At 42.1% G+C, this 15,703-nt stretch overlaps 1 protein-coding gene across 2 annotated transcripts in view; it reads right to left on the bottom strand.

Annotated features, from left to right (window-relative positions):
- Positions 1–15,703, bottom strand: part of BRF1 (BRF1 RNA polymerase III transcription initiation factor subunit) — a 175,295-nt gene that overhangs the window by 126,664 nt on the left and 32,928 nt on the right. For both annotated transcript variants that reach the window (XM_051769943.1, XM_051769944.1), the window contains one exon: positions 1,692–1,865. In XM_051769943.1, the coding sequence (XP_051625903.1) occupies positions 1,692–1,865 (174 nt within the window). The remainder of the gene's footprint in view (positions 1–1,691; positions 1,866–15,703) is intronic.

The raw sequence follows: 15,703 nt of genomic DNA, 5'->3' as shown, positions 1-15,703 counted from the left end.
CACTGCTTCAAATGCTGTTTTATCACTATCAGTGGGAAGAAATGGATTTGCATATTATGGCTGGGCTATCATTCAGTAATATCAAATGACAACTGTAAATAAATTACTTTAAAAATGTGACATGGGCATAAAAAAAAATAAATCAGAACATGAAAAGGACCTTAAAGATCATCCCGTTCCAACCCCCCTGCCACAGGCAGGGACACCTTCCATTAGACCAGGCTGCTCAAAGCCCCATCCAACCTGGCCTTGAACACTTCCAGGGATGGGGCATCCACAGTTTCTCTGGGCAACCTGTGCCAGTGCCTCACCACTCTCACAGTAAAGAATTTCTTCCTAATACCTAATCTAAACCTATCCTCTTTCAGGTAGTTATCTGAAAAATGTATTACCAAAATATTTGCAATACTTTAAAATCGACACTGTCTTTATGGTAATGATGGAGTGGTACTGTTCAAAACTCACACAGAGACTTTACATCAGGAAAGACCAGGGTAACAGGCAAACCTTCCTTTTAATTCCATTATTCCAGCAAAACCGCATTTTTTTAAACACCCAAATGCAATGACCACGACACTATCAGAAAGCACCAATTATAGAATACTGAACACAGTTTTTGAAACAACCAAAAAATCATCTCAGTCTTAAAAGGAAAGCCAAGTTGTCCAACTGCAAAAATGTAGAGTGAGAGCAGCAATCTAGAAAAAGCATCAAATCAAATAGAATACTGATGATATGCACATACTGCTTTAAAGTAGAAAATAACTAAAATAACAGAATCATAGAATATTTTTCAGAGAATATTTATCACAGAATGATAAAATGATAGAATGCTTCAGGTTTAAAGGGACCTTAAAGATCATCTCATTCCAAATCCTCTGCCATGGGCAGGGACACCTTCCACTAGACCTGCTCACCCAGAGCCACATCCAACAGAAGTAATTATTTGCTACTAAACCCTGAATTCCAGGAACTGAAACACGACATAAAAGAAATAAAAATATATAAAACAAATTAATTTGGATGGTCATCAGTATTTAAAGCTTATATGGATTTTAATGAAGTTCTCCAGGACAAAAATAGGGATGGCAGAGCAAGGAGTACTCAGCTGCAAATCTGCCCTGTGTGCAGTTCCACTTTCAGCCACTGATTTCCTGTATGACCTTTGAGCAAATTTCAGAATTTATCAGACATCTCTAAAACAGAAGTGATACCTCTAAGTTCTCTAAGTATTAAAAGAAGGAAATCCAAATATGTTGATGGAAAACCCACTGAAACTCTATTCTGTTCTTTGATGTTGGCACTGCGGGATGTTTGGGATTAACTGTCATTTGGTTTTAAAAGAAAAACAAAATAAACAAAAAAATAGTCCACAAATAATAATTCCAAGCAAAGCACAGGGAAAGTGCAATTTTATACTTGAAGAAAATGTTGAAAAAGAAGAAATTTAGAGTTATTGAAGGGAGTCAGAGTGACATTTATAGCATTAAATACTAAGTATTGTACATTTAGAAAGGGAACAAACGTACTTGAACCACAGGAAACACTCCCATTCACTTCATTGTACAAAACCAGCAGTGATCGAGTTAGCTCTTAAACACTTACCTCTTCACATTTTGAAACAAGGTCCAACTGGGATAGCTGACTTGCTAAAATTATGTCCTTTATGTTTTATAAATGTGAAAGGATACGAGGAGTTCCTTCTGTCCTACACACCAGGTAGAGACACGCAGCAATTACGTGGGTCATCTTCCTCCCCCGGGTTAGGTGTTTGCTCACAGCCATCTTGAAAAAATTAAAGGCAGTATCCAGACAGTGCTGATTGAGTTGAAGCTGGTTTCCCAGGTGGTGAATCTGACGTTTCCCTAGAAAAATTAACAAGGAAAAGAAAAGCTTAACAACTGCGCAGTTAATGTGCTTTTGGGTTGGAGTCTCTTGGTGGTTCGTTTTGTTGTGTTTTTTTTAAAGACAAAACTTAAGAGGAGGATTTTGGATTCCATCTCTGTGTGAAATACAATGAGCTCTCAAGTTTCAGGAACTATTCAGCCCCAGCTCCTCAAGACAAAAACAAAAAAAAAAGCCTTGTTTTGGACTGCTAGACTTGAAACACATGCAGTCAATGAGCCCTGGAAAACTAAGCCACAAACATCAATCCCAGAGAGGATCCAAACCATAGCCAAGACTTCTCAGACAAAAGATTATGACCCCCTCCCTTAACATCATTTGACAATTAGCACTTGTTTGGTTGTAGCAATGAACTTCCAAAAGCCAGAGGCCCCAGTGTGTTTGACACTGACGTGCAAATAGAGAAGATGCTTTGCTGCAGCTCTCCAAGAAGTGATGGAGTTTGCTGTTCCTCTGACCACAACCCAAGCCCACAAGGAAAGGAGCTCTGTTTCCACAAGGAAAGGTTGCCCATGATCCCCATTGATGGGGGGCACTTCCTCCCTCTGAACACTTTCGCACCCCAGCCTTCATTTAAGGCTTGGTTGCCAGACTACTTCAATTAGCTTGTGGCTTCGGGAGAACAAATGTGCCTTCACCCTTAAATAAAACAATAAAAAGAAAAAAGTGTGTTTTGGATGATTCATGGCAGGAAGTGGTCCAGCTGCTGGGACAGATGCGGGAAGCAAGGTCCAGCTCCAGCTTCGGGAAGAGTGTGCCGAAAAGACAGCTTAGGAAAAAGATGGGGGAAGTCATGAGGAAAACAGAGCACTCAAGTTCCTCAGCATACGGGGTCAGACAGCACATCAAGAAAAATCCTTTAATTCAATGTGCTGGGCAGATGTTTCTGCACGTGTATTCACAGGAAACACTCATCTGTTCCCTTCAGAGATGTCATGAGCAGCTCTGCGGAAGGGGGCACGATGCCTGCTGTGCCCTCAGCCACCACCACTCACAGAAAGCGATGGCAGCCACAGGATGCTTACCAGAACACCACCAGCCCCAGCACAGACCACACATCTTAATTTCATGCAAATCCCTACATCTTCATCACTAATAACACGGTAAAAATGCTTCACCTCCAAACAACCTCTTGCCAAAGATGCGGCTTCAACGCGGCTTTAATAAGGAGTGACTCCAGCCAGGCAGCCGGGGTCAGCAGGATTCCAGCCAAACAGGAGCTGCCCCAAAGGAACAGCTTCTCCTTCCTGCACACGTGGAAATCAGCACACTCACCACTGAGATCTCTTTTAAGGCACGTTGGTCAACCAGGTGTAACATATTTGTATGAAGAAGTAAGAGCAGAGGAAGGATATACCACTCTCCAAGGGAGGTGTGGGCACAATAAGCTACTCAAGAGTAATCCAAAGCCCATTAGGTGAATAGTTTTTCCATTGCCATCAGCCAGTCTAGTTTTTCCATTGCCATCTGGACTGGCACTCACCAGCCTCAAATATAAATAATACACCTTCTTAAAACTAAGATACTAACCAGCACCTGCCCTCCCCTGAATTTTATTTCATTTCTCAACCTGTATGCTGTTTCTTCTGTCCCTAAGAAAGAATCAGTTTGTACTCATTTGGGTGAAAAAATTGCACTTGAGTACTAAATAAAAACTCATTTTGCAGTGGCAGCAAAGCAGCTTCCCTGATCAACTACTTCCCAAAGAAGTCCACCCCAGAGGCCAGCATGCATCAGGGAGGCTATGGAAAATCACCTCTTCTCATCATCTGAGCTATTTTACCTGGTTTTATCCTATTATCCTCTTATCGTATTTTATCTGGTTGTATTTTGGTATGCATGGTTGCTGAGATGGAGATGCCAAGAACAGCCATCTGTAGATTACAGGCACTACATGCAGATGTACAACCATTCAAAAAAATAAACAGACATGCCTATGTGTCTTGCTCTCAGCCATAGGGAGATCCAGATTGGAATCTCTGGAGCAGCCAGTACACAGCATTCCTTTCAAGTAAGATGGTCTAATTCGGTGTCCCAAAAATCACAAAGGCAGATGATAACGAGAAACAATTTCAGCAGTTTCAAGTGTTGTCCAAATTTTGCATTTAAGTAGAGCTTTTGAAAAAACATAAATAGAAGAGTGGCTCCTACGCCAAGGAAGAGCCACACGCACTCCTGAATGCTTCTTGGGCTAAAGATGGAACCGGGATGCAACGCCCACCTGGCTCCACAAGGACCAGGTTGGCACAGGCCACCAAACAAGAAGAGACATGAGGAAGCTTCCCAGGCCACCAGCACAGCAGCAGCTGATGTGGCTCTTGGTGCACACGAGAGAACAGCCCAATGAGCTGGAGATGCAGAGTAAGAACAGGACAAGCATCCACGAGCTTTCTTCCCCAGTATTCCCCTGGCCCATTTGCATTACCAGGTAATCCCTCTCCCAGAACACTGCTCTCATTCAGGGCTCCACCTCAAAGGGCACTTCAGAAACAAAGAGCATACCATAAGAGGAAAAAAGGGAAGATACTTGAAATTCATATCTTTCATAAGCTATTTTCACCACTGAGTTGGTCCCATCCCCAAGCTACCATTAATATTCTGAGTATTTAGCCTTTTCTTAATTTCAGATGTTGAAATATAATTAATAATTAATTCATCATAATTCATCCTAAGTAAACAGTATGCTTGTTTGAGAAATCTATGCATTTTTAGCTGAGCTCGTCATCCACCATCAATATTTTAAAATAGAATTACTTTAGGGCTGACCAGTCATTGTCTACTGACAAAAGAGATCTAAGAGCACAGAAGGGTACTTGTCCACTTAGGAAATGCTACTTCTTACAATGTTTTACTCAACCCTCAGCAGACCAGTGAAGGCTTTAATTCTCTGTGCTAGGACTCCCTCAAGCTGCTTTGTGGTATTATGTCAGTGATACAGTCCGTGGAAAAAGAAGACAACTGTTACACTGCTGCTTATTCCCAAAATGAACAACTTCATGCAGGACAAGAAGCATCCTAAAAATTATGTGCATCTTGATGACTAACTTGGTTCTGTCCTCATCTGTGAGCAGAGAGAAAGAAATGTACTGCTTACAGCATCATCTAAGATAAACATTTACATTCTGTAACCAGTCTCCTATTTACTAAAGAAAGATCAAAAGCTTTGTTGTTTTCCCATCACCACCTCCACCCCCTGAATTTAACATGACACCGAAATTCTATTTTTCTGGTATCTTATGTAACACTGACAAAAAATAGCTGAAAAGGTTAGCATTAGCAATCGTGCCTCCAGATTTCTCCACAGAGAACACGAGATACCTTGCACTCCTACTGGTTCCCTCCCAAATTAGGAAGTTACTTCACAGAGTCCAAGAAAAGGCAGGTATCAGCTAGATGGCTGTCACCCCAGTGCTGCAGAATGGCACCAAACCACTACAGACTGCCCTCATCCCAGTCAGGTGACACCCAAAAGTATGTAATTCTGTGACTTCCCACCTTTTCTGCCAATCTCACCAATCTGACATTTCCGGGTCTGAAAAACTCATCTCCATAGTATTTTCTTTAACTATAAGTACAGTGATTTAATCTGCTATCTGAAGGGCAGCTGTTCATACACAGAGGAACTGGGCTTACGAAAACAACTGATCAAAACAAATCTATCCGGTGCTCCAGTTACTGTTGACAAACATGAACAGAGACCAAATAGTCATTCATACTGCCAGTCCTGAACATGAGAAGTCCTCGTAACTTCCAAAAACCTTGCTAAGCATTGGGATGCTGCTCCCCAGCACTGGGGTCAGTGCAGGGAGGAGCTGCCGAGCAGCTGCAAGCTCCAGGGCTGGGAAGATGAGCAATTCCCTCCAGCAGACCTACAGCACTGCATTATGTCGATCAGCCCTTGAACGTCCTCCCACTCCCACTGCTCCTCGCTAGCTGGGTGGCATTTCATAACCTTCCACTTGCTGTTTATCTCCCGACTGCCTCCAGCCTTTGCTCTGATGACCAGTGTGGCTCCAACCAGCCCCCACGGCCGACTGATGCCCTCACTGCCAGTCTGACCATATGGTGCCAGTGAGCAGGGAGCCGGTCCAGCTCACTGCAAGGGTGCAACAAGCCTTATGATCCCATGATCTCAGCCGAAACAGCGGGAATATCCAGCATCACAATGCAATTTATTAGCAATCTACTCCACTCGCTTTTCACCAGATTCCACCGCAGTGTTACAAACTGCAATGAACTTCTACTGCACAGAGAAGAACACACCTTTAAACCCTGCCATGCTTTGGGTTATAGAACACTCAGGAGCACAGCTTCCTGACTTCCTTATCCATTTCATCCAGTAGAACAGCTTTTAAAAAAGTTTGGATGTGACGCTGCTGTAAAACCTTGCAGCTACTCTCTCAGTACTAAAAAGGAATATCATCATGTGGAACAGCCAGAACTGGGTATTGCATTTTTTTCCAAGCTGCTATGCAAAAGTACAACAAATAAGCCAAAATATACAGGGATAAAACAAATCTCTTACTAGATGCATCTTTTATTAGTAACTCGCAAAATGAGTTGCCTCTTTTTGGGCCTTAAAGGTTTTTGACAGATCATGGGATTCTTTTTTTAAACCACAGGAAATAGCACCTTTAAGGTCAAAGCTTACACTTCACGGTGCCTTGCAATTTAGTGATGGCATTAAAGTGGTGTCTAAGTGTCTCTGGGAAAAGGACAAGGAACAGTGTCTGTTTAAAAAGGCAGGACAAGCTCAGCAGCGAGGTTTCAAAAGTTCTCCCCCTTCTCTCACCAGTAAAACAGTAATAAATTCTTCTTTAAAGAGCATAAGAATAAAAGTCTAGAAACTATAGACATTTTGTGACGTACAGGACACACACCACGCAATTCCCATTTATTTCTCAAAGGCTCATCATACCATCGGGGTGGAGGGGGAGGCAGGGGGAGAAGTGAGAGAGAAAGAAAGAGAGAGAGAGCAGCTTGTATTTCTGTAAGCAACACACAAATTCAAGTTCCCAGGCTACCAAGTAGTAAAGTTTATCACGCTCCTGAATCTGCATCAAAAAACAAAAGGTCCTTTTCAGCTTTTAGTTCCAAGCCTACTAAAAAAAAAAAAAGTGTTTCTACCCATCTATTCCCAGCATGCTGAAAGAAACACCATCATCTTCTCATCTGATGCCAACCTCCCTGCTTTGAACTGGCACAGCAGACCTGAAGTGACAAGTTCAGATAGGACCACTGAACGCTACTATCCTTTTATTTCAGATAATTTCCATTCTTTTGACAGAGAAAACAGTGGTTATTACAAAACAAAATGTGTAGGCCAGAAATCACTGTCACGAAAATAGATTTGCAGAATATCTTGGTAACATTAAATGCTTACACAAGAGGCAGTTGATAGCAAAACTGCAGTTAAAGTTATAACAGAAGCAAAACAGAAAAAGAGGGAAAATCAGACCCATTCTTTATGAGCAATTTTCTTTCTTTTATGATCTCGTTACTACAGAAACATCTTGTTCTTTTCCCCTATGGAAGAGGAATCATACCTTTTTATTGGATCCCTTAAAAGTCAGTAATGTTAAGCAGCTACAGCTCTATGCTACTCTTATCTGGCTTCTGCCTGCTCATCTGCAGCCCTTCCCTCAGTCTGACAGAGACTGTGACGCTGCTATTTCATAGCAGCATTGTCGGTACAGAGCATTAGTTTCTAGGGGAATAAGAGGCAGTACACAGCCAGAACTTAAATGAATTGCTATTATGATACTAAACTGCATCAGCAAAACCCAGGCATATGGATTTTCACCCCTTTCTGCGATTTGCTCGAGGGGCCCTGGAAACGAGCGCTACCTGAAACGGGGAACAGAGTCATGTTAACAGCACTAATCCTTTTTTTGCAAAAAGGATTGTTATGGTAACAAACACTAGATTCTATTAAAGGAAACATTTTGGATGGTTTTCACTTGAGTATTTATTTCCAGCATTTGAATTACTTTACCAACTGAATTTTATGTGCAGATTTTATTCTGCATTTGGGTTTTCAGTCCTTTTCTTTCTTTGAAAAAGCTACCAAAAGAACTCCTGAAAAAGGGAAAAAAGAGCAGTTTTTATATGTGAGCATCCCTGCATTCTTTGTCACATCTTTCAATTTCAGCAAGTCCCAGCTCAAAGCCTGAATGAATTTCCTGCTCTTTGCTCCATGCCAGGCTTCTATGTTATTTGTATTACAAATCAGTAAAACAAACAAACAAAGGCACAACAGGGAAAGTCCAGGAGCATCAGTGGAGCTACTCTTAGGAAGGCTGGTCCCAGCAGCCTAATCAAGGGCAGAGTCCCATGATCAAAGACAAGAAAACATTTAAAGCCCAAGTGATGTGCGGAGGCAGGAAGGGAAGCGAGGCGATGGCTGCAGGGATCACACTGAGCATTTCCAGCCACACACACAATACCGGGAGCAAGGAGCAGCTTTATCCCTGCGAGCCTGTAAGGAAAAAGGCCAACCAACAGTAAAAGTAGCAGCACAGCAGGACATTGCAGCAGTGCTGAGCCAGCACAATAACAACTTTAATTTTATCAAGGATAGCTAAGAGTTATTCCCAGTAACACCTAATTGCCCATGAGGAAAGTGATGAACATGCTGGCCTCACGCCCAGGCTCTGCCTAACTTCAGCCTGGCTCCAAATCCCTATCTTGCCACCATCTAGTTGTGGGTGCACCCCACATCCCCAGACTGAGGCTCTTCCACACAAGAACACCCTTGTTCCTCCATGGGATGTGCCAGTCCCGAGGCTGAGCAACCTGGAGCCAGTGAACACTTGGCCCCTCTCCGACTGATGCATCCCGGTGCCTGTGTCACCTGGCAGACCTGCTCCAGAGACTGCCCAAGGGTACACTCTGTTCCTGCTATCTCAGCAGAATAAAACTGTTCCAGGCCCTTTTCCTGTGATATTCCACCAGCTGCGCCAGCACAACTTTTGTTTGTGGCGATGGACAGAAAACCAAACCAGTAAACTGATCCGTGTTAAAAATAACCTTGTGAAATAAAGATGACTTAATCCAAACCTATTTACTGAAGGATTGATGCCTCCACTTTATCTCTGCAGGGCCAGACCCAGACTATCTCAGTGCAGAGACCTGTATTCAATTTCTCTGCCTGCTGACAACAATCCAACCCATCCATTTTGCCTCCCATGAGAGTGCCCCATCTACCAGGTGCAGCTCCCTGTCTCTCCTTGTAGAGCCATTCCACTGCATGTCAAAGGCTCATCCACTCATTCAGCTACAGAGAGCGGCCATGCATCTTCAAGATTAATGGCTTAAAAATTCAGATAGTGGTCACTGCTCCAACCACTTCTTAAATATTTGATACTAAGCTACTTTTCTTTCACCTAGAAAATCTGCTGTTAACATCTCTTCTCAGCACTTACCCGTACTTCTTTAAGTACTCGTTCCCTCAAAATTGGCCCTGGTATTAATTAATGCCAAAGCAGGCCTGCAAAGCACCCACGTAACTTCCCCCAGCCCCCTCCTCAAGCTTGTTTTCCATTCTCCAATCCTATGATACCACTCCCACATGGACAGCCTCTTTATCATATACAGCAACTGGCCATTTGAATTAATTTGTCTTACCCAGTCTGAAATATTTGGCATCGTAAGCAGTTCCTCTGACTTTCTGCGTTCAGTTCCTGGAATTCTGCTTCCCTCACAGGTGGCATTTCCCATTATCCATCTGACTGCTACTCCCACTTCAGCAACAGACTAGATGCCATACAGTTTATTCAGGGGCTGCACCTAACCTTTCTTTCCCTCCCCATCATCCTTAAGACAGCAGCTTGCTTGTTTCTTAGCCCTGCTCAATTATTCTTTTTAGCACAGCTAAAGAACTGCTTGCTCATAAAGTCCTTACTGAACTTCACTTCTGATGTCATGCTGGAAAACCACAGTCGATGCTGACATTAAAAAAAAAAACAAAAGCAAGAAAACCCCACAGATCTGTTGATTCACCAGCATCTGAAGGAATTGGATCACGACTGTTTTAAGTCAAGCTAAAGCCCAAGCTGTTCCTGCAGACAGCGTTCCCACCTCCAACTCGACATTTACATGGCCACATGAGGATACAGATGAGGGAATTTGCTCTGCTGAAAATCAATCCAAACAACAAAAAAAGTTAAATTTCCATTTGGACCAGTTCCCTCCTATAACTCAACACGCAGCCTCTCAAGCCCTACCGGCAGCAGAATGTGGCTGGGGTGAGGAGAAATGCTGTCAGCGGCCAAGCACACGTGGATTGACTTAAAGCAAATGGGAGAACTGCAGACTAAATGGGTCAAAGAGAAAAGTACACACTATCCCTACGTTTCCCCCCGCTTCCCTGCTACTGCTCCCAGCCCTCGCTGCTCCTCCCGTACAAACCAGCTTACACTAAAGTCTGACTTGCTGCTGTTCAAACAAATGCTAACATGCCCCTCAGTTATGTGTATATTAGAGCAGTTCAGGTCGCTTCAGATTAATTCTGGGAGAAAGCAAATATGGACTTCTTTGTATCCAAAAGTTTAGTCAACTGAGTTTTTTTACTCGCAGAAGATTTGCAGCTGTTTCGAAGTCGAAACAGCTGGAAAGCTGCACTACTGGCAAGAAGTGTGAGGATATGTATGATTAATGTGGCAAAATCCTTACCTGTCTGACATTAAGGGAATTGGAAAGAAAAATTTAAGATACCAAGAACTTTCAGGTAGTGGTTGGTAACTTTTGGACATGCGAGATTTCCTTCTGAAAGCACCACTAGTTAGGCCTTGCTTTAATCTTCTTCTGTATTATTTGGACAGCGATTTTATTTTTTTTTAATTACATTTTAAATGACAGTTATTCTTAGAGATTTTTCTGTATCTATATACAAGTAAAGCTTATTCCCCTACACTTATCAATTACCAATTGTTACTCTTGTCACAACAAAAAATGGAACATTTCTGCTGTCAGACAGCATTACTGCTGATCCAAGCACTACCTCTAACCACCCAAAATAATTTCTACGTCACTGCAAGAAAAAAAAAAGATTTGCTCATGACATAATCTGACAGTTTTGGAGATCACTTTTTTAAAGTTTTGAAAACCTGCATTATCAGAGATAGAACTTATTTCATACTTTTACAAAGCAAAAAGCATTTAACTAACAAGCAACTGTCATCAATCTACACAGCTAGAAAAATTCACGAATACAGTACAATATAGGAAAAAAAAATCCACTGCCTATTGGTAAAAGTTCTCGAAAGCTTTAAAACAAAACAAAAATGAAGACTGAGCACAAAGGGATCCACTGCTGCAATGGAAAACTTTACAGATGCGAGCAGCATATAAATCAGCGCAGTGTTATCTGCTCGCTGACAGCACGTTCTTGTGCCTTCCCTGCAGATCTGGGCTCTCACCAGGCAAAGAGGAGTGAAAACTGACAGGAGCCATTTTTCAGTCTTGCAGACACCATGGAAGCAGACAGGAGCCGTGGGAGTCGAGGTGCTTCACATGGACGAGGCGGACGCAGGAGCTGATGGGATCCCTTGGCCAGAGCTGCCACTGAGGCCAAGGGACAGGGACAAGAGCAGAAGTAACTCAATTACTGCAGCTGAACAATTACCACTTCTCAGTTGCACTGCAGCAACTGTTAGATAAGGTCACACATACTAGGATTGTTTAAAAAAATCCAAAAAAACTCCTTCCTGTTTAATCCAAATTCCCTGCTATAAAAGCCAGTCCAGCCTTTCCCTTTTCCTGCCAAGAGGCCCCTGTATATCCCTGTGAAGCTTTCCTACTTTTCCTTGTCCACCTTTAATACTCACCTTTTATAATATGTCTGAGAATTTACTTGTCCTCAGACACGTGCAGAACAATTATCCTCCCCTAGAGTTCAGCCCTGCTCTTCTGCAGGCCAGTTGTTCTGCCAAAAATATAACTGTTTGTGGTAAGTTATTTCCCACCCTCCATCATCCAACTGGGCAGGCAGGAAGGACCTTGTGGACAGAGGCTAATACTCACTCTGCTCTCAACCTCTACTTGACTTAAGGTTTCTGCTGCTTCCTGAGGACTGAAAAAGGCCTGTGAGCCCAAAACTCCTTTGGAATTCTGATTTTGGTTGTGGGGTTTGTTTTTCAGGCTTTGGTTTTTTTTTTTTTTTTCTTTCTTTTCCTTCGCCTCTAGTTCTTCATGCAAATATAATAAAGTGCATTCTCTCCCCATCCAGACCTTACCCAATGGGCAATCAAAGATGACACTGTCATTTCAGTAGTAAAAATGTCATAAATATCATCTAATTGGTAAATTTCTTAAATCATCTCAAAAAATGGAAATATGGCGAGAAGGCATCAAGGGAAAAAGGATGCAGAGAGAAGTAGTTGAGGAGGTGAAGAAAAAGAGGGAGTTATTAAAGAAATCAAAGGGATAAGAGATAAAACATGATCTAAAAATGGAAACAGAAAGGGAGAAGAATTGAAATCAAGCCGGGAGAGGCACAGAGCTGTTACAAAAGCAAGAAAGACTGTATTAGGCTAATGCTTATTTAAGGTATTTTTATATGAAGCTGATGAGTGGTCAAATACTTCTTCCTTTATACAGAAGGGATAAGAAAGCTGGCAGTTAGGTAAGACAGCATCAGTCTTTATCCAGGCTGCAGCTAAAGAATTAAATTCTGCCCTTAGTTTGTCCCTGGCAGCTGAGTCCATCAGCCACAGACATCCTGCATGCAAGGTGATCCTGCAGGAGCTGCTCTCCCTTACCACCACAAACAGCCTGTTCAGATCAAAGCTACGACTGCCCCAGTAATTGCACCTGTGTACTGCCCATAGATGATGGAGGACATTTTGGAGAGGGCTTCAGCCTCAACCTTGCATTTCCTTCCTTTTTAAACTGACCATAAGTGAAGGTTGCCACAAATCTCAGCTAAACAATGTAGTGAATCAGTGATGCTATTTATCAAGTCAGTCTCTTGTGCTATCTACTTCAGCCTAGAGTTGGAAGGAGATTTATGTTTGAAGAGAGAATACACGTATTTCAGGAAAAACAGCCTTATATTTCTTTACACAATAACATTTATATAAGTCAGATGTACAGACTGTCCCAGTGAAGAATTAAAATTACAATGCCATCTACGTATTTCCAGAGAGTCAAGGCAGCCCTCTTGGAAAATATTTGACACATTGGATAATATCTGTTTGCTTGCGATCCCCTCCTTTTGTATGAGGCTACTTTTTACGTATGGGATGTCATCCATCAGCAACTGTTCTGGCAGGAAGGAATTCGCACTAGGATTTGTTCTCCTCCTCAGGAACCCTGATCACCCTAGAATTAAAGATGGAGAGTACAGCTAGGATATCGGGGGAGGGTGTTTAAAGATGCAGAGACTGAACTTGCAGCCTTCTCCAAATTTATTAAGAGAAGAGCACAAGATCAGTAGATTTCTGGAAGATGATAGAAGTTTAAGTCATAAAGAGATAAAAACATGAGTTCATGCCTAAGGACTAATAACATGAAATTAAAGGAAAATGCAAGCACTATGTTAACAGGACCTTACAACAAAACTCACTGGACCTCATAATAGTTTCTCAAGGGAACTGGTGGAATCTCCCACTGCTTACCATATGAATCCAGGAATGGAAGAACACAAGAAAAATGCATGATATAGAGTGATTCCATATAAGAAAAATGAGCTAAGATGATTTACTAGGTTAAAGGGAGTTCTCAGACTTTTGCAAAACTGTAATCTGAAGAGAGAGGCCGCTTTGCACAACAGAATCATTCTGTATTCTGAGTGTACAGAACAAGGGAAAAAATCCCACCAACTCTTTCCTCCCTTAAGATTCACCTCTGCTGACTGGGTACAACAGCCTTCATCCTGCTCAGTTTGGCAGCAGAGCACCACAGACCCACTGTCAGTCAGACAGACCAGCCAGCCCTGTACAGCAAAGACCCACCTACACAAGCTCCCACCTCTTTTTTTTTTTTCCATAGTCATCACTCCATTCTAGTTTTCCTAAATCAAATATTGTATTAAGGGCATATCCCAACAAAAAACAAACAAACAAACAAAACAACAACAAAAAAAAAAAAAAAAAAAGAAAAAGAAAAAAAGCCACCAAAAACCTCAGTCTGAGGAATTTTGTCCATAGTCAAATCTTTAGATATCAACTTCCTTTGCTCTTCCACATGATCCACTTGCCTCTAGTGTGCCAGTCCTTAGTAGTTAAAGAAAATTTCAGGCAGGCACAATTACATTTTTTCTTCTTCATGTGCTGAACCTCAAAGATCAATTACAACAGGGCTTTTTCTGTGCAGCATGACTCCAAGATAGGATGTGAGATCATCCATTAAACATACGTATCCAAGACTAGATGCATTATTAATTCATTTTCCTCTAGGTAATATGGTATGGTGAAAAATAGCTACCAGAGAACATACTGACTAAAGACTTAAACAGAAATCAGTGGATTTATGTGACGATTGCCATGCAGCAACCTAACGGATCTCATTAAAGGAGACATGGATTCTTCTCCCCTGATACCGTCACTGCTCTTACAGAGCAGCCGCTGATGTTCAACACAAGAAAGAGTATTGATTGCAACATATCCCAGAAACAGTTCTGAGACCAGTTGAGAGAATGATCTATCTGAGTTTAATATTGCCCAAGTCTGACTACAGACAGGTCTCAATTTCATTGCATTTTTCTGATTAGTGACAGTGTTCGGAAAAATCTTCTTTTTTTTTTCCTTTCTTTCTAAATAAGCTGACTATAAAACACTACCTGCCTCAGAGTTTCAATCAGGCAGGTGCCATAAACACCAAAACGAGGGTTTTTTTACTGTGACTTGGTGGAGCTGCAATCAAGGAAGCTGCCCTAAGGAATCACATAACATCAGCATCATCTCGAACCTAACTAACATATTGCTTCAGCAGAGTCCATGGAGCAAATTCTATTTACTGACCTTTTTTAAGACCCACAAAAATAAACAAACACTTCAATCAACTGCCTGCCTCAGACCTATTTATGCTACAAGCAGCTCCTCACTGAAGGCCTCAGAAGTTCTACTGCTACATTAATCAACCTCAAGGACCCTGTTTTCCTTCTGAAAAGCAATTATAATCTGGACCTTCCTACCTTTTGTATTTTACTGGAGTGTTGGGAAAAGCAGACAGGCTGATGAAATTCTGCCTGGCTTTGTGCAAGATAAACTTACCTCCACACATCCATGGCCCCAGCAGCTACAACAGCAACAGGACACATCAGAGTTCACATTTCTTAATAGATGGGAAGCTGAACTTGGCACAACCAAACATTTCCGAGGGCCCCAAATCAACTGCAGTTTTACCCTCTGGTAACGGTGCCCGTTATTTTGAAATCACAGCACTCAAACTTCAACAGCATCTTGTTGGAAGTGGTTGTTATTATGTCCTCTCCCTTTTATGCTTCCTACAGATTAAATCAGGAATGGATATCTGACATAAGGATCCTTCTTGGCTTAACAGTGAGCGAGTGTGCCTGGAGGAGGGGGAAAACCACACACAATTCCCCACTTGGAACCACGGAGGCAGGTGGCAGCCCTTGACTTCTGCTGAGCAATGCAGAGGAGACAAACCACTCCAAATGTAGCCTTTGAAGAACTCGATTCTTGCTTCCATGTCACCTCTTACACTCCTTTATGCTCCTCTTTATCTTCTGCTGAAGTTTTCTTAGGATATTAAATTTGGTATTTAATATTCAGTGTCACCATAATCCCACAACTTGACTTAGCTGGCACAACAAATCAGAGTTTCTCAGAAA

This window comes from Manacus candei, unplaced genomic scaffold (assembly GCF_025592945.1).
Source record: "Manacus candei isolate 608988 ecotype Guabito, Panama unplaced genomic scaffold, ASM2559294v1 h1tg000113l, whole genome shotgun sequence".
NCBI classification, from domain to species: domain Eukaryota; kingdom Metazoa; phylum Chordata; class Aves; order Passeriformes; family Pipridae; genus Manacus; species Manacus candei.
Note: the sequence above shows the minus strand (reverse complement) of the source record. Positions and strands in the feature narration are given on the sequence as shown.